The 24,843-nt window shown below is 32.6% G+C and overlaps 1 protein-coding gene across 1 annotated transcript in view; it reads right to left on the reverse strand.

Annotated features, from left to right (window-relative positions):
* Positions 1-23,977, reverse strand: part of LOC124076287 (intermembrane lipid transfer protein VPS13A-like) — a 152,287-nt gene extending 128,310 nt beyond the window's left edge. The window contains 12 exon segments of the mRNA XM_046420133.2: positions 3,102-3,334; positions 4,121-4,225; positions 4,228-4,316; positions 4,787-4,956; positions 5,425-5,497; positions 5,499-5,547; positions 9,513-9,660; positions 13,310-13,457; positions 19,197-19,501; positions 20,961-21,128; positions 23,314-23,417; positions 23,499-23,977. Of these exon segments, the coding sequence (XP_046276089.2) occupies positions 3,102-3,334; positions 4,121-4,225; positions 4,228-4,316; positions 4,787-4,956; positions 5,425-5,497; positions 5,499-5,547; positions 9,513-9,660; positions 13,310-13,457; positions 19,197-19,501; positions 20,961-21,128; positions 23,314-23,417; positions 23,499-23,601 (1,695 nt within the window). The 5' untranslated portion in view covers positions 23,602-23,977.
* Between the last annotated feature and the right edge of the window lie 866 nt (positions 23,978-24,843).

Genomic DNA, 24,843 nt, shown 5'->3' on the forward strand with positions numbered 1-24,843 from the left:
TTATAAACAGCAAAAAAAAAAAAAAAAAAAAAAAAAAAACAGGCAAGAGGCAATCTCTTTAGCTATACATGCCAAACTTTGTCACAAGTTCCATTTTCTATGTAACCATAAGTCAATTCTGTGAAGTTTCTTAATCACTGTGTACCAATCTCCTCTTCCACCAAGTTTCCAATAATGTATATTTTATTCTCCTCTGAGTCCTCACTGGTAATGTTCTCCTTCACCACATTTTTGTCAAGAGTGTGTTTGATATAATTAAGACTTACTCTATCATTATCAAAATTTCTCTAATGTCTACTTACTGCCCAGTTCCAAATATGCTCCCACATTTAAAATAAATTATTACAACAGCATCTTACTTCTGGAGCAAAACACTATACATATTAGTTTTATAATACTGTGAAACAAATAACCACACATTTAGTGGTTTAAAATAACACAAATGTATTATTTCCCAGATTTATGGGTCAGGAATTTTGATGAAATCAAAATTGAACATGTGGCCAATAAAATAAAACATGTGGTGTTTAGCTTTTTGAGTTCTTTATATACCCTACAGGATTCATCTTAAAAAGGAGGACTGACTATGGAAAGACCTGCTTTCAACTTCTTTAAAATTGATGGTGGAATTCACTTCCTTGTGGCCCTAACACTAAAATCCCATATGTATTCTGTCAGTCAGGGACTACTTCCTGTTCCCTATGTCCTTGCCATGTGGCCCGCTCCTTGACATGGCAATTTTTCATTCAAAACAGCAAGACGGCATCTCCCTGATGCTTCATCATATTTCTAATATTTCACTGAGAATAATCACACTCCCCATTAACACATAGTCAACTGATTAGTAACCTAATATCATCCATAGGGGAGGAAAAACTGTGTAGAAAGAACAAAAATCGGGGGAAGAAATCTTGGAATTCTGTTTAATACACTTACGGAGAAAACTAAATTGGAAGAAAAAAATCTAAAACCATTCCCCCAAAGAAATCACACAAAAAAATACTATTATTCTTTTGTTTGGGGGGGGGATCTCTTTTATTTAGGATCTATATTCAGAGACTCTGTCTATAAGGAATCCAGAAAAATTTATTCTTTTTTACTACTATAACCCCCTCACCATATTTCTCCCTTGTTATATGATTTTTACTGTGGAGACTATTAGTGCTTCCCCTTCAAAGAAGCAATCTTATAAGGTTCAACCAAACATGAACAGGCACTTAACAAATGCTCACAATAGACTCCTTACATTGCAGAGATTGATTGTGATAGGGAGTACTGCCCCAAGTTGAAGACCACTGAATAACAAAGAGAAAAGATAAAATATATGAGATAAGGTGATGTCTGGGTAAATACGTTGTGGAAATATGTTCTATGAAACTCAGTTTTTTCAACACATACAGTTCCCTTCTTCTCAAAATACATTCCTATGATTCCTCCTGCCCAAGTTTAAGATCTACTTATCCTTTAGGTTATCACCATAAATATGACTTCCAGTGAAAAGCGCCTCCCCACTCTCCCGCAACAGATAACCCCAACCAATAAACATAATGCTGGTATACTACAGGAAAATCTATCAACATAATTTAACATAAGAATAGGAAAAACTATTCATTTTTTCAACAGTCTACCAATAGTCACACAATAAAATGCTATACTTAATAAGATATTTTCTGTCATAAAATTAGATGTATAAGACTTTATATCTCAACATACTAAAAGTTTTATATATAAAATCAAACATTAAAAGTAATAATATCACTTCATTTGTTGCTTCTATTTTTCCTTCTTTCTATATAAAAATTACCTACTATATTTCTTCTGCATTCTCTCACTTTTTGAAAATGTAAACTCTTTCCTAACTTCCTAATACATCTCTTTCCCCCTAATTTACTATACTTTTTCCATCTTTCAGAACTAACTGTCCCCCATCATTAATGCTGATACATTCATTGCTGCTGTGGATGATATACTTGACACCTGCTGTTTGCTTTAAAGACAGATCTAGCTCATGGTTATTTTCCTTAGAGCCTCCCTTTTCTTAATAATGAGCAACTTTGCAAACTAAGACAAGGTTTATTTAGTATCTTAATTTTTTCATTTAATGGGGATTGAACCCAGGGGGCTTAACCACTGAGCAACACACATTGCCCTTTTTGTATTTTATTTAGAGATAGGGTCTCACTAAGTTGCTTGGTGCCTCACTAGATTGCTGAGGCCAGCTTTGAAATCGTGATCCTCCTGCCTCAGCCTCCAAAGCCTGAGGTTCGGACGTTCAACACAACATGGACAGGCCTTGGATTACAGGCGTGTGCCACCATGGCCAGCCTATTTAATATCATTTTTTAAAAAATATTTATTGTTTTACTTTTAAATGGACACAATATCTTTATTTTACATTTATGTAGAGCGAGCACTCTACCTCTGAGCCACACCCCAGCTGTATTTAATATCTTAATCAATATATATTAACTTAAAATTATAATGTCTATTATATTTCATAATTAGAATATTTATGCTTCTATTACTCCTTTAGAAGCCTAATCATTTTCAAGTGTATTTTTTAAACTATTGGGAATCTATGCAAATAAACTAAGAATTAAGAGTTTTAAGGAGGAAGAAAACCAAGTGACTACTAGTGAGTAAAATTCAAATATGAAGTATATCAAAGCAAATGGCTGAGGTTGAAAATATGTTATATGCAGACAAGCAAAACACCCAAATGGGGGATAAAAAGGGAAAATAATAAAACTGAAACAACACAGAAAACAACTGGTAGAAAGTCCTAAAAGTCAAAGAGCAGTTTGAAACTGACATGGTTAGAAATTCAGAGTAAGATCTTAATTGAAAAGTACCAAGATGAAACCAACTTCTCAGTAAGAAAATTCCCACAAACACACACAACAATGAAGAACATCTACAAAAATGAAAAAAAAATTTGAAAACTGGTATAATAATATTCTAAATGAGGCTCTTCGAACAGAGACAAAGTTATTATACAGAACAAGGTTGGAAAGAAAATAGGAAATTTTCACTCCTAAAAATGATATATATTATATATTAAATCAGTTACAATTAAGCAAATAATTAGTTAGTAAACTCACAGTAGTGATTTTGCCTTTTCTCTTGGCTGGAAGAAATGGGCATGCTCTGATTTGGAGATCTTTAATAGCAGCAGTTATTGTACTATTTTTACTGTCACCTTTACAGCAAATTTCACATTGTGTTGTAATGACCAAGGCAGGAGCATCATTTTTTGGCATGTCAGCCACAAACACAATTTCAGGGTTTTTAATAAGAATATTAACTTCCCATTTCTCTGATTCCTGTACAGGTGCTAAAATAAAAATAATAATTCAACATCTTAAATATATATGTATTTGTTATATAAGTATTACTTATAAGTATTTGATTATTTATGAGAAAAACATGTTTCTCTAAGTACAAAAGGAAAATAAAAGAATCATAGATCCGAAAATAATCTACTCAAAATTTCTCTTTGTTTTTTTGTTTGTTTTTGGTGGCACTGAAGATTAAACCAATGGACTCATGCATACTAAGTACATGCTCATTCAAGCTCCAATTCTCTCATGACTTGGAGAAACACTAACAACTGTGGGACAAAATCTTTACTATTTAAGGGCACAACTGGAACCTAATCTAGATTCCAAATCTCAACCTGATACTCTTTCTACTACATGAAATATGTTAAAAAATATAAAAATTATATGTAAAAGCTATTTATCAACAGAACAGAATAAAACACAAATATATTAAATTAAGATATTATCTTTGATCCCAAAAAGATGTGGTTGGTTCTTATTCTCCCTACTTGTTTTCTTTCGGCAACTTAATTTGTTCATATTGTTGCCTGTAGATAAGCAAATTACTTATTCCAATGTAGGTCTCATAATTTTTTAACCCAATATATATTTGCACTGTCAAAAAAAATACAAACTGCATATACTCTCAGAAAACACATTAAGGGTTTCCTCCTACTCTGAACAATAAAGATTTTAATTTATTTCTGCATTTACTCTGATCATCTAAATGGCTAACCAAGATAAGTGCTATTATAGTATTTCAAAAGTAAAGATATTAAATATTTTAACTGGTAACTAACCTTCTTTAGAAGTCCATGCTTGAACATTGGTCTCTGTAATAGACCCTGCTGTGTATGCCTCCAAAAAGACATTTGCAACTGTCAGCAGGAATTCCACACTTGAAAGACTGCATCAGTCACAGAACCATCTCTGATTTTCCTAAACTTAACATCCATCATGTCCTTTTTGTCAAACCCAACTGTCAGTCCTATCATTCTGAAAAACACAATAACAATGCCTATGTATGAGTAATTTACAAATAACCAAATACACCAATTAAAACTTTAAGGCCTCTTATTCTTTTACTAAGAACAAATAAGCACTCTGAAGTCATGTCTCCTAGGAAGACCCACAAAGTGCTATAAATAACAGACCTTTAAACTTCTGGAGCATAAATACTTCATAAATTAGAAACTTCATGTTTAAGAAATTATCATTTTTGAAAGTCAGCATGCTTTTTCCCATTTATTTTTATTTATTCAATGAATCTATCAACTGTCTAGTAAGAGCATATAACTAAACCAGAACATTTCAAATGTAACATGAATATCATGACTTGACTGAACTGAAGCTCTGAAGATCCTAAGATGTAAACAGAAAGTTAAAATGTAATCCTAAAGGTATGCTCTATACAATATACCAACAATTTCTAAGGTAAAAATTCAGAATGCTATTATAATACATACCTAGGAGTTGCTTTCTTGATGTGAGGTCTTTTATCATCTAAAATACAGTTTCTTAATGAGAAAGAAGAAAATATTGATTCATCTGTATACATTTTTAAATTACTTGTAATATTTTCCAACTTGAATTCAGCAAGTTTCAGAGAAGGATCACGAACATCTGTAAAAGCCTCCTGTGGAATAAGAAATCCAAACAGAAATCTGAAAATTATACAAAAATAGGTTTAAAGTATACTTTATGATATAAACTACTAGAAATTATTATATCTGCTTATCTGAAATATCAAAATTCTCTAATTTCGGGAGTGATGCAGGGGCTAATTCCAGGGCTTTGCACATGTTGAGTATGTACTTTACTGCTGAGCTATATATAACCTCTGCTCCAAAATTCTATATTTTCAAAGGACTCTCCAATAAAATGCCAAAAATAATTTATTTTTCACATTATTAGTTATATAAAAGTAATAGCTAATTAAAAATGGAAATGGTCAAAATTATTGTCAATTTAAAGTGAAAAGATCAACCATTTCTTCAGAAGAACACTACAAAATACACACAGAATATGAACAAGCATTACTGATAAACATTCACATATATAATTTTTCACAATAAAATGTATTTTCATTTCTTCCTCAACTTACCTGTTCAGGACCTGGACTATACAGTACCATGGTGAGATAATCAGTTTTGAAACTCATATTTAGTGTTGTCTTGAGAAGCATGTGAATGTACTTCTACAACAGCAGCTGTTACCATAGTTGCTCCTTGAAAAATTATTGAGTAAGAGAAAAAAAATATGAAAAGTAGCTTATTAGAACAACCATGAAATAGATTCAACAAATTAAGATGTTATTCAAGAAAATTAAAAATATTAGAAATTCACATATAGAATTTCTGGCTTGGGATTCTTTGCATAATAATTTGGGAATATTAAACACTCAGCACTCCTGTTTTCTATCAATGCTTCCATTTCTACTTTTATAATTTGGGAATAATAAAACTAACCACAGGGTTTGTTTTGAAGATTAAGTAAATCAGCATGTGTAAAATGTATACTAAAGTGCTTAACAATAAGTAAATAAAGCACCTGTCACATAGTTTAATATTGAAATTTTACTTTTAAAAAATAAGACCAAATAAGATACATTAGATGTTATTTTAAAAATTGTTCCACTAATCAGGACTCAAATATTGTGTTTCCTACATTTAAATTTTAATGAGAATGTTATATGTATATGATATATATTAAATGGGCTTATAAGGAAAACACATCAATTCCTAATTCTCATTCAACCCAACTCAAGAGACAAGATCAACATTCCAGGTAATTTATTTCTAATTAAGATAAAATTTACATAAAATGAAATAAATGAATCCTATCCGAACAACTTAATGAGACTTCATAAATGTATACATCCATGTAACCAACCCCCCAACATATGGAACATTTAAATCCCCCCCGCGAAAGTCTCCTTAATTGATCTTTCCAGTCAAATTCCAACATCCCTACCATTCTAATTTCAATCATCATGGATTAATTTTGTCTGTGCCTAAATTCTATTTCAATGGAATAATACAGATTGTACCATTTCATGGTTGGCTTCTTTCAGTGAACATAATGTTTCTGAGATTTATTTATGTTACTACATGCATCAGTAGTTCACTTATGGAAGTAATCATGCACTCTGAAAACAGTTTATTCATTCACCTATTGAAAAACATTTGGATTATTTTTAGATTTGGACTTCTATGAATAAATCATTTTGTGTATATACACACTTATTTTGGAATAGGGTGGGGTTAAATACCTAAGTGTGGAGTTACTCTATTATAGGTAGGTGTATATTAACTGGCAAACTCTTTGTCAAACTGGTTATACTACTTCATATTCCTACAGGTCATATGTGAAAGTTTTAGCAATTCCATTTTCTCCATCAACATTTGGCATTGTAAGTCTATTATAATAGTCTAGTAGACTAATATAATTCTTTATAGCTACAAATTTCTTTCAGCATTGCTTAAGTTGCAGTTCACAAATTTTTTCATATTTTATGTTGATCATTATTCAGTTCAAATGACATAGGTATAAAAATTTCCAGAAGAAAATTATTAAAATAACAATATATTCTAACCTTTATTTCTTGTGCCATCAATTTTAGATATTATCTTCATAATTCCGATTATTTATATATTATTTCATTCACCTGTCACATCTTCCTCTCCAGATTTAATTAGTTCTGTCTTTACTTCCTTATTATTATGGTTAATAACATTTGCTTATTTATATACTCTTTCTCTGTCTTCCCTTGCCCTCCAAACCTTTATACCAAGAGCTAACTTTTAATAGGTCACAGCAAGGGAGCTGCTCTGCTAGGTAAGAAATCCTAACCCAGAAGAAGGTCATCTACAAATGGTTTGGCACCTACATAGTCTTTCATGTGTTGTTGGACTATGTAATATTTTTCAGTGAAGAGATTTATAGTTTATTATAATACTGCCTCTGGAACTTTAGCTACACTGGTGCATCTCTCAAAAATGAAAATTCTTCTTTCCCATTCTAACAGTAGCTAAAAAATCATGGAAAATTCAGCACACTGTATTTCTGCATTACAATATACAGATTTCTTTCTTAAAAACAGAAAACTTACCATTCTCTCTATGCCACTTATAAAATATAGTTAAGTCCTCATCACACAAATTATGTACAATTTATGCTACTTTTCTTAGGATATAGGACATAATTCTACCTAACTTTTCTTCTTCTTCTTTTCTATTTTTTTTTTTTTGTTGTTGTTCATTAAATAGTCTTGGTTCCTTTTTAATGAAAACCAAGTACTTCCAGCCTAGTCACATATATAATTTTGGGATTTCTTTAAAATGCACTCCTGGGTAGAACCATTATTGTTTGATATTTTCCACTTTCTGATTCCTAGTTTACCTTGCTGGAACATATTTTTAAACTCAATTTTTTAGGTGTGGATATTTGGGAGTTTGAGTACATTTTTTTAATCTGTATTTTTTAGTTGGACACAATACCTTTATTTCACTTATTTATTTTTATGTGGTACTAAGGTTCCAATCCAGAGTGCGAGGAGAGTGCTCTACCACTGAGTCAGAACCCCAGCCCAGAGTACACTTTAATCAATGAAAAATCTAAGAATTCTTTTGTTTTCACATTTTAGATGATGGTTTGGCCATATACAGAATCCTAGCTTTAAAATCACTTTTCTCAGAATTCTGAAATATTGCTCTATTTTCACCTATTATCCAGATTCCCATCTTATCAAGTTCTACTGATAATGCAAAAGCAATACACCCCTGCACACACACACAATCAATAATCTAGTCCCTTAGTAGGCAGCCTGTTTCTTTTTTTCTCGTAACTTTTAAAATCTTACCATTTTTGGTTCTGATAGTTAAAAAAAGGAAATTTTTTTTATATGGGGAGACATAGTTTACTCAAGCTGCTTAAAATCTGGTAGATTCTTTATAAGAGTTGACTTGATATTTTACTTAAATACAGAGTTTAATACCTATTTGGAAGCTTTCATTCTCTCAGATATTTCCCCTGCAGTATCTATTATTCTGGAATTGGGCTTTCTGAACTGAAGCAACACTTTTTCATCCCTGTGTGTTTGGGGATTTGTAGTTTATTATGATACTACCTCTGCTGCTACAGTTTCGATAAAGCAACTCTCTAAAATAGAATGTGAGAGAAGAGAATTTCTTTATTTTAGAGAGTTGCTAACAGTGGCTCAATTATGCAAAATTTAGTATGCTACACTTCTGCACTATAAGTATATACTGTTCAATTATTTGTTTATTTTAGAAAACACTAATGTATTTATTGTTTCTTTCATGCTTGTGCTCTTGTGATTTTCCTCAAATCTGACCATTTATGTTTAACAATAAAGGACTGTGTTGATTAGATAGTAAGGATAGGTTTCCAGTATTGCTGTAAATGTAAGGTTATTTTTGTGTAAGGATTCTCCAAGTGGTAAAGCTATATAATACCTCAGGGCTTTGAAAATGTAGACATCATGGATTAGTAGGTTTTACTTTATGGTAGGTAGGTTTGGGGATCTCCAAATTGTACAATGAGGATAACACTTCATTATTCTGCATCAAAATCATCTTAGCATTCCTAACTAACCCAATTTTTCACACGCTAGTACTGAACTTAGCACCCAGCTATATTCCACATAGCACTTTGGATCTAACACTGGAAAACAACTTTCTAAGTTATGATTCCTTCTATCCTATTTTTCAGCCATTTATCTTGAAAACATATGTTAAAACCCATCATCTACAATGATCATCTTTCTATATACACTCATAATATTTTGATATTCCTAATACCATTGTATACTATTATAAGGATAAGGAAGAGGGTTGCAAGCAGATGGAAGGACCTATAGGAAAGTTGAGAAAAAAGTAACAAAACAGAACTAGGAATTTTAATTCAAAGGATAAATATCAACAGAATGATTAATAAAAGAGATAATTTATGAATGTCTAAATGGAATTAGAGCATTAGAAAGAGATTTATTAATCCTATGAGAAGAAGAAAGAGAAAGGGAAAGGAAAGAAAGAGAGGAGAAAGGAAAAAAGGAATAGAAGAAAGGAGAAAAGAGGGAGATGGGGCAGGGAACAAAGGAGAGGAGGGGAAGAATAAATAGAGAGAGGACAGAAAGCATGAAAAGGGGGAACCAATTTAAGGTTAACTTACCTCCTGAATGGTATGAAGCATTAGCTACTCCATTAGAATTGCCAGAGTGGTCTTTCACACTAGCAGGTGAGGCATTAACATCTTCATACCATAAGTTGCCATATAATGTTTTAAAAATAGTAGTCATATCTTCTTGACTAAGAATAAACTATTTAAAAAAATAATTTAGGAAAATAAAAAAAGAAAATACAAGGAAAAATGTTATGGGCCAGGGTAAGGCAATGACCAAACAGACTCCATTTTACCCTGAGACTCCATATCATGTAAGAAATGCTTCTCCCATGGGAAAGCCCCAACTCTGTACCCATCAACAGTTACCTAGCAATTCTTATACAATGTAAAATTGTTCTCTTTGCTTTCTATATTTCTAGGGCAACGTACTTTGTCAGAGATTAACTGTCTAGACTTTAGTAACCATTCTCTAACTTGTACTCAACTAGGATCATTTTGACCCACTTCCTTTCTGCTTGCTTGCTGCTATGCCAACTGGAAAGTCTTGTGGGAAATACCAAAGTACCCATTATACTGTCTCATTAACTGCACAATTCAGCTTCTGTACTTTCTTGCTTATATTGGCTAAACCCTCAAACGTCCCTTTTGTGGGTTTTTTGTTTTTGTTTTTGGCTTAAATATGAGGCCAACTGAAGGTAGGTGCGTCACTCTGACCATCTCGCTTTTAGAGAGTTAGAGTGTCTGCTGGTGGCCAGCAATAAAAGCTTAATTGGAATGACAATGTGTGGTCTGAGAGTTATTTGAGGGTCTCGGTATTGGTATAACAACAACAAAAAAAAGATTTGTTCTTTTTAATACCCCTATATCCTTCCCTTAAAATTCTCATGTAAGAAAAACGAAAAACTTATTTAATTTTAGCTCTCTAACTGAAATTTAGATTAAAATTTTAATGCATAAGAACATTCAGTTTTCTAAATGCCATGTGATCTTTAGGAATTTGTGAAATACACAACTAAATTAGATAACTACTGGCAGTGAACTACTTGTTATGAATGTGCCAAATAATCCAGTAATTTTAAACCTTTAAAATGAACTTTCATTGGTCAGTAGTTATCCAATACTTTGGACACTTTTGATTATTAATCATCTATTTTATAAAAGATAGAACAGCCAAAATAACAGTATATTTGTGTGACGAAATATATAATGTGTTTTGCATGAATTATTTTATTTCAATCTCACAAAAGTCTTAAGTATGTGAAATATAATCCTGATTTTATAAGAAAATAAACCTAAACAGTTAAGTAAAATGCTTAAGTTCACATAAACTTCAATAACTCTCTCACAGTTAACTTCAAACCCCACTTGTTTTGAAATTAGCCTATACCAACACCATAAGACCTATCATGAGAGATATAGTGGTTAATTGTATGTACACACAAAGGTATGGTATGTTTCATTAGTTTGGTTCGCAGTAGCTAAATATCTTGTCAAATATTATTCTAGACATTCTTCTAAAGTTTTTTGTTTGATGAGATTAACATTTAAATCAGTAGATTTTGAGCAAATGAGACTCCTTTCCATGACAGAGTTGGCCTCATCCAATCAGTTGAATGCATTCCCTAGAAAGAAGACTGACCCCTTTCAAGCAAGAATTTTGCTGCAGGCTACCTTAAGACTGCTGCAACATCAACATTTTCCTGTGCCTTGTATTGGCCTACCTTGTACCTTTTGAACTTGTTAGCCTCCACATCATATGTACCAATTTCTTAAGCTAAATCTCTCCCTTTTACCCCTACCACACCATTCCTATTATTTATTTCTTTGGAGAACCATGAATAAAGTAACAGCATTTATATATTTAAAAAAATGAGTTTTAAATTGATGTATGTGATCAAGACAGTTTTTTTAATTGCGAAATTGTGACTTAATTCTGAACTTGTCAAAACTGTTTTTATTTCTGGTTGTAAAAAGCTAAAGGGATTTTAATTACACAAAATTTTACAGTTGTATTGAAATCAGGCTTCCTTTGACTGTACTTCATCTAGTTTTTAAGATAAAGTCCATATATACTTTATTCATGCTACCTATGTTTTTTTAAAAACTTTCATTCATTCTCTTTTTACTCATGACACTATTTTGTGCTCATTATGGTGCAAGCATTGCAAAAATAATATGTTCATATAAATTAGTTAGCTGAAATTAAATGTTAGAACTTTTAAATCATTTCTTTCAATTAGTACAGTACAATGAATTCCCCTCAAATACTGATTTTTAATCCTAACTCTTCAATCTAGACAGCAGCTCACTGGAAGAAGCTAGAAGAATTGTAAGGATTGCAAGACCGCTGATATATGGCTCCTACAAGTCAGGGCAGGCAGAAATCAAAAGTTGTTGCACTTGGTCTGCATACATGAGTCTAAATTACTTCATTCCAGCTTCTGACAGAGAATAAGGTCCTAGGGTATAAACATGAGGTCCAAAAGGGATAAAATATGTGGGCTGTGGAGTGAGCTACGGCAATACTTGCTAATTGTTCAGGTGAATCAGGGTAGGGGAAGACTGAACTTCCTCCTAGTGAATCTGCCCCAGAAGGCACCCAGGTATTTGCAGGTGATCTGCAGCATCACATGAATATTCTGCATGAAGTCTCCTGAGAACAGTGAGCGAAAACAAAATCTGTTGCCACACGAAAATCTGCCTAATAACATAGTGGGATGTGGATCTCCCTGCATTCTGGGTAGAATATGCTATTTATGTTTTTTAAGTTTCTATCTGTTCTCTTACCAATATAAAGAGAATTTAAATATTTCAAAAATTTATCTGAAGACACCATTCATCCCCAACCCTATAAGTTAACGCATTCATATTACCTTACTTACTAAAAGCTTAAAGACTCTCAGTTGACACCATCACATTTTAAACACTGTATATAATTTTGACTTAAAAAGTCTGAAATCTCAAACATGATGGTTTTCTCTTTTTGAATAAAATTTTATAGAGAAATAGAAAGGAAAACTGGGGATGGAAGGCGGGGAAGGATCTAAGTAGATTTCTTTAAGAATAAACAGAGTATATGTTGCTGCCACTTCAGTAAAGCATGTGATAATAGTTTTGACTTCAATCCTGTCAGAAGGGAAAAATAAGGACTTGTGGGTGGTGTGTTAGAGATCTGCAAAGTAATGTCAATGAACAAAGCTATAACTAAGGTGATGACAACATTTACCATTTTCACCTTCAACCTCCCCACTCCTCTAGACATTCTCTTCCTTTAACTTTTTTTTTTTACAGGTTATTTCATATTTTACCATAGTTTTAAATATTATATGCTGATAACTTATCAAATAATATTTCCAGCCTAGACCTGTCCACTAAATTCTCCATGAATACAACTAATTGACTGTTTCCTTCATGGAATTTATCACAATTTATAACTATTTTAAATACGTGTCCATTCACTTTTTACTATCTAACTAGTGCATATTTATTCCAGATCACCATCACCACCAACCACTGCCTTAGACTTGTAAGTTACATGAAGTAAAATGTCATATCTTCTTTGTCACTATATCTCCAGCACCTAACACAAGGCTTCACACACAGTAAGTACTCCTTTGTATTTATATTTTAACTGGCAGCAAATCCTTAAATTAGAGTATCTGTTAAAAGAGCAAACGGAGAATATTAAAAAATTCTAGACTAATAAGTCACAATTTCCCTTCTGACCGAACTGATTATATAAAAATTCTACCCAAAAAAGTTCTTATACTCCAAAGCAACATTTCCCATGAAAAACAACAACAACAAAAACAAAAACAGAAATCAAAGAGCAACCAGAATGTTACCTCCATAGGTTTTAGCTGAGCATTTACATTAAAACAAGGAACTTCTTGGTACCATTCCCAGGACATATTTCGCTCAACAACCACTTCAAGATTTAATGGCAGTAATAGGTCCAGTACTTCCTGGTATGCATCATTAAAATACTGAGACCTGTAAGTAGAAACAAAATTTCTATGAACTGTTTCATATATAGTCAGATGAGGGTGGAGGGACAAAGATTAACTTATATAAACTTCTATATAAAAGAGAAATCAATAAATTTTGGGTATGAAGAAACTCTGTTGGGCTACATTTTACATATCAACATGAGAGATGTTCTGTCCCTATAGAAACAAAGGTGACTTTATCTGATAAATTAATTTCTTAAATAGCATTTTACAATGTGGTAAAAAGTGACAAAAAATACTCGCTGTATTCCAAATCCAGAACTATCTCTATATAATCAGTAAACAACCATTACATAAAACCTCATTATAAAAACATTTTACTACACTGATTCAGATATGTAGCAGAATACTGCATATTTCCTTACTTTAAAAAGAAATAAAGTTGTACCATATGAAATTTCTATTTCTATGGATCAAAATAGCTGAGTATGTACAATTTTATATAAAGCTGAACCATATCTGGTTTTCCAAGTACTGATAAAAGTAGGATTGATGCTCAAGAATCAAGAAAAGATCAGGTCACTGAATTCCTTTGTTAGATATGAAGTGTACCTCAAAGCTCACATGTAAGAAAATGCAAGAAGTTTCAGAGGTGAAATGATTAGATTATGAGAGTTGTGATCCAGTCAGTGGATTAACCCACTAAAAAGGATTAACTGGGTTCAATGACAGAAATTAAATGGGTTGTATCTGAAGATAGTAAGGCATGGCTAGAGGAGGCAGGTCACTGGGGACATGCCTTTGGGATTTATATTTTGTCCCTGTTGAGCAGAGCTCTCTCTCTCTGCATCTTGATTTCCATGTCCTGAGCTGTTTCCTCCTCCATATCTCAGCCATAATCTTTTGCCTCATTTCAAGCCTAAAGCAATGGAGTCAGCCATCTATGAACATAGACCTCTGAAACCAGGAGCCCCAAATAAATTTTTTCATGTTTCTTATCAGGCCTTGTGATAAGTAACAAAAAAGCTGACTAAAACACCCTTCAAGGACAATATGACCATAGAAGCTTCCTATTGTATCTTCAAGTGACAATCTCAAACAATTAGTAATGTATTTATAGTTTAACTGACAGCAAATCCTTAAATTAGAATATCAGGATACTACTGTAATTTTAGCTATTGTTTATACAATGGGAAAGAAATATGGGAATCATCAAGGATCTCTCAGAATGTCTAGTTATCAAACCAATTGATGAATGGAATACAGAGTGGCATTATACTTATCCATGCATGCATGCTTGCAATCTTCTACTTAACTGTAATAAAATAAGGAATCTAAAAACTCTATAAGGTAATACTGCATATTCAACTTTAATGGCTATATATCATAACATAGAGCTAAGTCCTAAGTCATTTAATCAGCCTTCTATCATGAAAAATATGTTATTTCTAGTTCTTCACTGTAATAAATACTTGGATCATAGCCTTCAAAATATTTGAGTAAATAAACTATAAGAAACATAAATACTAAATTAAAACATTATTTCCTCTGGAAAAATCTTTTGTGTTAATATTACTCTATATCTTGGGGCTAGATAATTTGGCTATGTGTGCCTACAAGTTCTTTGAACTTTTTCTACCAAAGTATTTCATATAATGCATTTTAGTGTATACAGTCCACTTATGAATTTCAATTATAGTGAAAACTTCATGGGAAGGCACTGGACTATGTTTATCTTATTCTTTGTTGTGTTACTAGTATTAGTTCAGATTATTGGCATAAGTAATATAATTAATAAATATTTGCTAAACTGTATTCAAGAAATTGGATTAAGATATATACAACAATATAAAGAACTTGTTGTCCTTGCTTATGTGGAGAAAAATAGTAACTAAACTGTATTTTCACAAACCAATTACTTTTTAAAAGTTATTTCAGGAAAAAGTGGTTATACTCTAGTTGAACAATTCTATTTGTAAGAATTCAACCTACAGAAATGAATTGTCCAAAAAAAGTAAAGATGATCATATCAGTACTGATAAACAAACAAAAAAACAATCATCATTATAGTGTTATAATATCAAAAAGAAATTGAATCAATTTAAATTCCTAACAAAATTTATTTTTAAAAACTAAGTAATAAACTATTAAGAAAAAATTATGCATTCAAAATAAAAACATGAAAAAATACAGCCTGTTGTTAGAAAAAAGCAATTTACAACACAAGCCACACAATATAATCCTAATTTTACTGAAGTTAAATATAAATGCAAATAAAATGAACTGTAACAAAAAGACCAAATTGTTAGCAGTTATTTTGGGATATTCAAGAGATTGTTAACAATCTTTTATGCTCATTATCAATAAAATTAACAATTTTGGAGATAAAATAATAAATATTATGATTATTACAGACAATTGTGGACTCTTGTTAAACACAAGCAATCTATTTTACCAATAGATTCACACCTCATTTACATCTACCATTTCTTTAAAACAAACAATACATGATGAAATGAAAGTATAAATATTCTATTTTAGCAATGGAAACTTACATTTCAAACTCTCCAGGTTACTGAACCACTTGAAACTTCAAGGTATTAATGCATATTATAGCCTACTAATAAAACAGAAATCTCTTATCTTAGTATTTTCCTGTAATTTCCAAAATCCCTGGACTTAGATAACAAATCATTCAACATTTTCCAACTGTCTTCACTAACTATATCATTCATTTCTTATCTTAACCGAAACACGGCTTTCCAAGAAGTTCTATAAACAGATGTCAGTTTTTCTCCAATAACCTGCCTATCTCAGGGTAAGAGAAATAATTTTTCTTAATTTGTGATGATGCCTCCCATCTCTCACTGTTCCTTTAAGAATAACAAGACCCAGGTTTACCACTTTTACTCATGCTATAATACATCAACAAATAGTTCTTATTTTTTAAGACTGATATTATTGAATTTCCAATTTATATATGCCTCTATATCCTTTCACATTATCACTACCCTCTTGTCTTTAATAGCTTCCGTCACCATTATTCATTAGCATGACCCTCATTCAGTAGAATCCTGGCCCCCTAACCTTAAGTCACACCAACTTGTCAAGAATTCAGTGTCACTCAACAGCTAAACAGTGAAACCAACCTAGATGCCCTTCAACAGATGAATGGATAAAGAAACTGTGGTATATATACACAATGGAATATTACTCGGCATTAAAAGAGAATAAAATTATGGCATTTGAGGTAAATGGGTGGAGTGGGAGAATATCATATAAAGTGAAGTAAGCCAATCCTTAAAAACCAAAGGCCGAGTATTTCTTCTGGTAAGTGAATGCTGATCCATAATAGGGGGGTGCTGTGAGAAGAATGTAGAAATTTTGATAGGGCCAAGGGGAAGGAGGAAAAGGGTGGTGGGCATGGGGGCAGGAAAGATGATGGAATGATATGAACACCAATACCCTAGGTACATGTATGACTGCACATGTGGTATGACTCTACATCGTGTACAACCAGAGAAATAAAAAGTTGTGCTCTATTTTTGAGTATAATGAATCAAAAAGCTTTCTGCTTTCATGGATAACTGATTAGAACTAATAAAAATAAATTTAAAAAAAGAATTCAGTGTCACTTGAATCCAACTAGCTGTAGCACTTCCAATACAAAACAATTTTTAAAAGACTATAATTGATATTCCCAAAAATATTTGAGGGAGAGAGAATCACAAAATGAAGTATAGTTAAAATAAACTACAATCCCACTGCAAACAATTTAAGCTACCAAAGTCTTTAATGTAGAAAGACTTATACAATGAAAACTACAGAACCCTAAAGAGAGAAATAGAAGAAGATCTTAGAAGATGGAAAAATATACCCTGTTCATGGATAGGCAGAACTAACATCATCAAAATGGCGATATTACCAAAAGTTCTCTATAGGTTTAATGCAATGCCAATCAAAATCCCAATGGCATTTCTTGTAGAAATAGAGAAAGCAATCATGAAATTCATATGGAAAAATAAAAGACCCAGAATAGCAAAAACAATGCTAAGCAGGAAGTGTGAATCAGGCGGTATAGCGATACCAGACTTCAAACTATACTACAGAGCAATAGTAACAAAAACAGCATGGTACTGGTACCAAAACAGGCGGGTGGACCAATGGTACAGAATAGAGGACACAGAAACCAATCCACAAAACTACAACTATCTTATATTTGATAAAGGGGCTAAAAGCATGCAATGGAGGAAGGATAGCATCTTCAACAAATGGTGCTGGGAAAACTAGAAATCCATATGCAACAAAATGAAACTGAATCCCTTTCTCTCGCCATACACAAAAGTTAACTCAAAATGGATCAAGGAGCTTGATATCAAATCAGAGACAAATAGAAGAAAAAGTTGGCTACGATCTACATACTGTGGGGTCGGGCTCCAAATTCCTCAATAGGACACCCATAGCACAAGAGTTAATAACTAGAATCAACAAATGGGACTTACTCAAACTAAAAAGTTTTTTCTCAGCAAAAGAAACAATAAGAGAGGTAAATAGGGAGCCTACATCCTGGGAACAAATCTTTACTCCTCTCACTTCAGATAGAGCCCTAATATCCAGAGTATACAAAGAACTCAAAAAATTAGACAATAAGATAACAAATAACCCAATCAACAAATGGGCCAAGGACCTGAACAGACACTTCTCAGAGGAGGACATACAATCAATCAACAAGTACATGAAAAAATGCTCACCATCTCTAGCAGTCAGAGAAATGCAAATCAAAACCACCCTAAGATACCATCTCACTCCAGTAAGATTGGCAGCCATTAGGAAGTCAAACAACAACAAGTGCTGGCGAGGATGTGGGGAAAAGGGTACACTTGTACATTGCTGGTGGGACTGCAAATTGGTGCGGCCAATTTGGAAAGCAGTATGGAGATTTCTTGGAAAGCTGGGAATGGAACCACCATTTGACCCAGCTATTCCCCTTCTCGGTCTATTCCCTAAAGACCTAAAAAGAGCATGCTACAGGGACACTGCTATATCGATGTTCATAGCAGCACAATTCACAATAGCAAGACTGTGGAACCAACCTAGATGCCCTTCAATAGACGAATGGATAAAAAAAAATGTGGCATTTATACACAATGGAGTATTACTCTGCATTAAAACATGACAAAATCATAGAATTTGCAGGGAAATGGATGGCATTAGAGCAGATTATGCTAAGTGAAGCTAGCCAATCCCTAAAAAACAAATGCCAAATGTCTTCTTTGATATAAGGAGAGTAACTAAGAACAGAGTAGGGACGAAGAGCAAGAGAAGAAGATTAACATGAAACAGGGATGAGACTTGGGAGGGAAAGGGAGAGAGAAGGGAAATTGCATGGAAATGGAAGAAGACCCTCAGGGTTATACAAAATTACATACAAGAGGAAGTGAGGGGAAAGGGAAAAAAAATACAAGGGGGAGAAATGAATTACAGTAGAGGGGCTAGAGAGAGAAGAGGGGAAGGGAGGGGAGGGGAGATGGGATAGTAGAGGATAGGAAAGGCAGCAGAATACAACAGACACTAGTATGGCAATATGTAAATCAATGGATGTGTAACTGATGTGATTCTGCAATCTGTATACAGGGTAAAAATGGGAGTTCATAACCCACTTGAATCAAAGTGTGAAATATGATATATCAGTATGTAATGTTTTGAACAACCAACAATAAAAATTAAAAAAAAAATTAGAAAAAAATTACACTGTACTCAAATATACTTGCAAAAAACTTACCTATATAGTCTCATTTCACTCAGCTTTATTGTTATCAAGTCAATAATAGGTGGGGGATAGCTCTGGCTCTCTGATATTTGAACAAATGTATTTTTCATTGTGATAAGTCCAAAATCAGCAACGAAAACATTTTCAGAAACAGGAGACTGTGGGATAACCACAACTGGGGCTTTGATGTGAATATCTAATGCAAATCTAGAACTCCTTTGTGCCAGTTCTTTTACACCAGTAGCAGCCATTCCTGCTGCCTGAACAGTTGCTTCAGCCAAGGCTTGTTTTGCTGCTTGAAAATTATCTATAAAAGCCTAAAGACAGAATGATATTCCTATTAACATTACCATTAATAAGATTTATTAAATATGTATTAATGTTTCTAAACTTACCTCCATAAGAAAACCCTCTGACTTCACATAACCATGCATTATTTATTCAAAGTCTGTCTAAATTAAATCTTAACTTTCTGATGTAAAAATTGAGAAATAAACACAAAGATATTGATAAAATAAAAATCTAGTCTCTTAAACAAAGCAAAATAAGGACGGGGAATGTTTCACTGATACCTATTCCTTTTATTAGTATACCTTCTCTGAAAGTAAAACATACAACCTCATACATACAACCACATACAACCTCAATGTAGAGAGGCCATCTATGTTTGTAAAATTTTAAAAGAAAAGATAAAATATCTTTCTTTAAGGATTCTGAAGTAAGTTTTCAAATTTCTAAAATTCTAGAAAAATTACCTTAATAATAAAATATATCAGATTAAAATTAATTTTCACATTCTGAAAAAAACCTACATTTTATTTTCAGTAATTTTTAAATAAAAGGGTATCATAAGAGGGCTCAGTGACATAATGTTTTGAGTAATAAACATAAATTAGACGAAGAAGGTTTGTTCATCCTTATATTATGTCTACAAACCTATATGGTAACCTCAATTTGAAAAATCACAAAAGCTCTAAGTGATTAAAACTCTGAAATAACAAAAGAGGGCTCCATATCCCCCAAATATATCCAAGTAAATATATAAATCCCTTTCTTATAAAAACTGCTAATCTTATCAATATGTATGCCATGTTGTATATGTACAATACATATGCATACTTGGCCTATTTATTCTATTTATATCCTTAGATTTGATTATCTAGTTTATACACCAAAATTTAGAAACAAGATTTTTTTAAAAAGTGACATCATAAAGACAGGTATGACACTCACAGGAAAAAATAGCTGATGGCAATGGTAAAACAGAAAACAAAATATGAAAAGCACAACTAAGAACTCAGAAGCTTTAACACAAAGTCATATAGGAATCACATCAGGTCTTGAAGTATCCAAACATCCACAGAATTATAAAGAAATAAAAAATGTAACTTTCCTAACAATGACATGAGACCAAAACAAACTTTAATTGTGTTTGGCATTTTTAAAATTGGAGCTGGAAATCAGGCAAAGCAAATACTTAAGTCAATGATATATAAAAGATTTCAATTAATATATAGTATATAACAATAACACTACATATATTAATGTGGTAATATATAAAATATAATTTCAATTAAATAGAATATACCCATGTGAAAATGATGCTATATAAACAAGGTACTGAACATTTCAGTCACTATTATAAAAGGTACACAGAAAATTATTAATTTTTTTTTAAAAGCAAGGAATTCTTGCTATTGTTCATTGGTTTGATTATCTAGTTAATACACCAATTCTAAACTAGTATAAAAGAATAAAAATAATTAAAATACTTACTATTATGGAATATAGAAATTTTGTGACAAAAACGACTTCAATGCAACCAACAGTTAAATTAAACCGAACGTCAACCACATTCATATCTGTGTCTGCAGAACCAGCAGTTACATTCGTGTAAAAAACCATTTTGAAGCTGAAAACTTCTTTTCCAGTGATATACACAGCCTTAATGAGAGAACAATCCAATGATTAGAATCCATTTTTTAAGTAAAATGCCTCAGGATAAAAACAAAACAAAGCAAAATATAATAAAAGACATACATATTTGGAAAATTTCCCACATATTCAAGCCAGCACAAATGAGGCTACAATTCTCACTGCTTTATTAGAACCTACACTATACAGTTTTTCAAACTGATGGTGGCAGCTCCCTTTGTAGGTCATGAAATCATGTTAGTAGGTATGGCTCAGCATTTTATTTTTAATGAAGATAAAATTTCAGCGTATGCATTCTCACTTAAGAGTTTATACTTTTGTATCCAAGAGTCATCATTTAAATGAAAAATCCTCGCTCACTTTTAAAAGTCTGAAAAAAAACTATATTTACAACTTACTAAAAACTACCTTCTCTTGATCTGAGATATAGGAACAGATTTTCCAGATTCTTTAAAGGGATCTCCTATTTCTATACTCCTCATTCCTTATTGGTTTGTGAAGACCCATCTTAATTGTCAATTTGGAATTACTTACAAAGGCTTAAAATTTCAAGCTCTGTAATACCAGTTAAAAATGGTAGAGACGACAGAAGACGTAAAATGTATTCTAATACTTTGGAACATGGAAGGACACTAACTTACTGTCCTGTCAACTCTCTTAAATTCTAGAAGCAAGAACAGGGAGCTGAAGAACCATCAACAGGCAAATAAATTCCAACCACAGCATCAATAATCCTCAGGAGTCAAAGATATGAGGTCTGAAAAGAAGTCTACAGTATGCTTCTGTCTAGGATGCATAAACTAGAGAGAAAGTCATTCCAAACCCTAAAACAAGAATAAACCAAATAAACCACCACAATTTTTCGTGGAACCATTAGAAATAGGAGGTCTCTTGACAACGAAACACCCTAAAACATAAGGGAAAACTTTTATCTTCAAGGAAAGTCAGAAGATAAGCACCAGCTCACTTGTGGTAGAAAGCAGGATAGAGAGATGCCAGGTACCATACAAGCTAGGTAAAATGCCTCAGAATAAAAACAAAACAAAGTGATAAAGATGGACTGTGAACTGATGTGAGATAATGAAACCCTGGAAGCCATAAACACAAGACTAGTTCACACTCAGCTGAAGGTACTTCATGGACCTCTCTGGGAGATCATGAGAAAGACAAAGTAGAACATCAGACAGAGTATTCCTTGGTATATTCCTGGAAAAGGAAAGAAGACTCCAATGCAAAAAAGTCCAAAGGACCACCAGGATTATCCACTTCTCAGAACAAAATCTTAAGATACAAAAGGGCAGAAAACCTGGCCATCAAGGTTCAGGTGAAGATTCAAAATTCTAGGGACAAGGATATGAGAAAACTATACCTGGGGGAAGAATAAGAAATCCTCCTTGGACAATATCTTTCGAGGTCCCCTTCTGCTGTGACACAGTAGGATATTTGGTCCCATGTAGGAGCCACCAAATATATCAGTTAAATGCCATGAGGAAAAGGGACAGGGTCACCCAGAATGTTCCATTTCTGAGACCTAGAGAAATAGGCAAATGTTCTATGGACCTCTGAAACCATGAGTCCCAAAATAAACTTTTCCTTCTTATAAACTGTTCTAGTCAGGTCTTTTAGTCACAGCAGAGAAAAAGCTGATTAGAATACTCTTAAGTCCATTTGTGCATTTCTCCTTTCTTCTTGTCAAATTCCAAATGCTGACTTCCTGGCTCAAGAAGTACGGGTTTTCTGATCTTACTATTTAATATTCCTTCACTCTTCAGACCTCGTTATTCAAGAATTATCTGTCCAACTCCACAAGAGTATCAAATCCAGAATCCCTACTATTTTATATCCAGTAACAAAACACCTACTCTTCAGTCACTAAGCATTCAGTTCAAACAGCTCTCTTAACATAACAGCTATATTGGTTAGCATCCCTGGAAATAAGCTTTAAAAAAATCTCAGCCCTTCTGATGTTGGCATCTGAAACTCATTATGACATGCAGGGTACTCGAAGAAAAGAAATGAAATTTGAGATTAGGTAATTTGCTAAGGATCACACAACTACTAAGGAATAGAGCCAAGATAATCCCATATGCCTGACTATAAAACTCATACACATTGCTAAAATTTAGCAAAGTATGACCACTCTTCAAGGACAATCATATTTAGTGATGTAGTATTAATGAAAACAAATTCTTACCTTTTTGTACACAGCCATTATATCAGAATCCAAAACAATTATATTCCTTAGCTTGGCATTTATTTCCATAACTGAAGTCCTCATAATCATTTCAGAATCAAGTCCTAAGGAAATAAAAAGATGACTAATAGTTTTTATTTGTTTCATTTAATCATTTATTGGATTTATTTTATGAGATTTATTACCTTCAATCTTAATTTCGGCAATGTTATGTTTCTGATCTTGAATAAAAATCCGTATACATGATAATTCTGCTAAAATCTGCAAGGTTATAATATCTTCATTCATGGATAGTTTTAAAGCTATAAAAAAAAAGTCATATTGTAAAATAAAAGGAAAAGTTTAGCAGTTACCATACTACACTTAAAAAGTAACTGAACTATCAACATAAATAATGATATTAAAAGTCTGCTTTGCATCAACTAAAAGCAAAATAAGACATTTCCTACTGGCTTAGGATTTCTAAAGAATTATCATACCTAATGAAAAAAAAAAAGCAAAATGAAATACTGTTCCTAGGGGAGACTACTTATTTGAAACTAAGCAACTGTAGCTATAAAATTCTAAACTTCTAAGACTTGATGTCTACTAGGAAACACCTATCACTGTGAAAATTATAAATTTTTGTTGCTTTTAAATAGTAATAGGCTGAGCACACCTAATCCCAAAATCCAAAACAGGGCTCCAAAATCTAAAACATTTTAGCACACATGAGACTTAAAAAGTTTCAGATTTTGAAGAATTTCAAATTCTTGGACTGGGATACTCAATCTTATTCTGATTAAAAATACACTCTGAACAAAACTGGGGACGTAGCTCATTTGGCAAAGTGCTTGCCTAGCATGTATGAGACCCTAGGTTTGATCCCTAGCACTGAAAGAAGAAAAAAAAATGTACACACACAAATAATTCACAACTCTGATATTACTCAAATTTTGTTAGTTTTTTTATTTGTTCTATGGTACTGGGTATTGAATCAAAGGGCACTTCCCCACTGAGCTACTTCAGTTTTTATTTTGAAACAGGGTCACGCTAAGTTACCAAGGCTTACATTCCTCTTAATCTAAAATAATGCTATTTAATTATTAAATGCATGAATTTTAATCCAAATCAAATACTTCTACTATATAATCTATATGTATGTGTACATACATACATGTACATATGTATATACACACACACACACACACACATAAACACACACACATATATATGTATATGCCTGGAGCACAACAAAGCAGAAACATCTTTGCTACAATTCTTTATTTACTTGCTGTTAGTAGTACTCAACCATCACCAAACAGAACAAAATATAGGAGATAGAGACTGGAATTTCACTCACCAAAAAAGTACTTACAGATTCCTCTGCTAATTCTCAATTTTTTTTTTTTAATATTTATTTATTTATTTTTAGTTTTTTGGCGGACACAACATCTCTGTTTGTATGTGGTGCTGAGGATCGAACCCGGGCCACACGCATGCCAGGCGAGCGCGCTACCGCTTGAGCCACATCCCTAGCCCTAATTCTCA

The sequence above is a fragment of the Marmota monax genome, unplaced genomic scaffold (assembly GCF_021218885.2).
Source record: "Marmota monax isolate L192 unplaced genomic scaffold, Marmota_monax_Labrador192_F-V1.1 WCK01_AAM20220418_F8-fsc00683, whole genome shotgun sequence".
Classification (NCBI taxonomy): Eukaryota; Metazoa; Chordata; class Mammalia; order Rodentia; family Sciuridae; genus Marmota; species Marmota monax.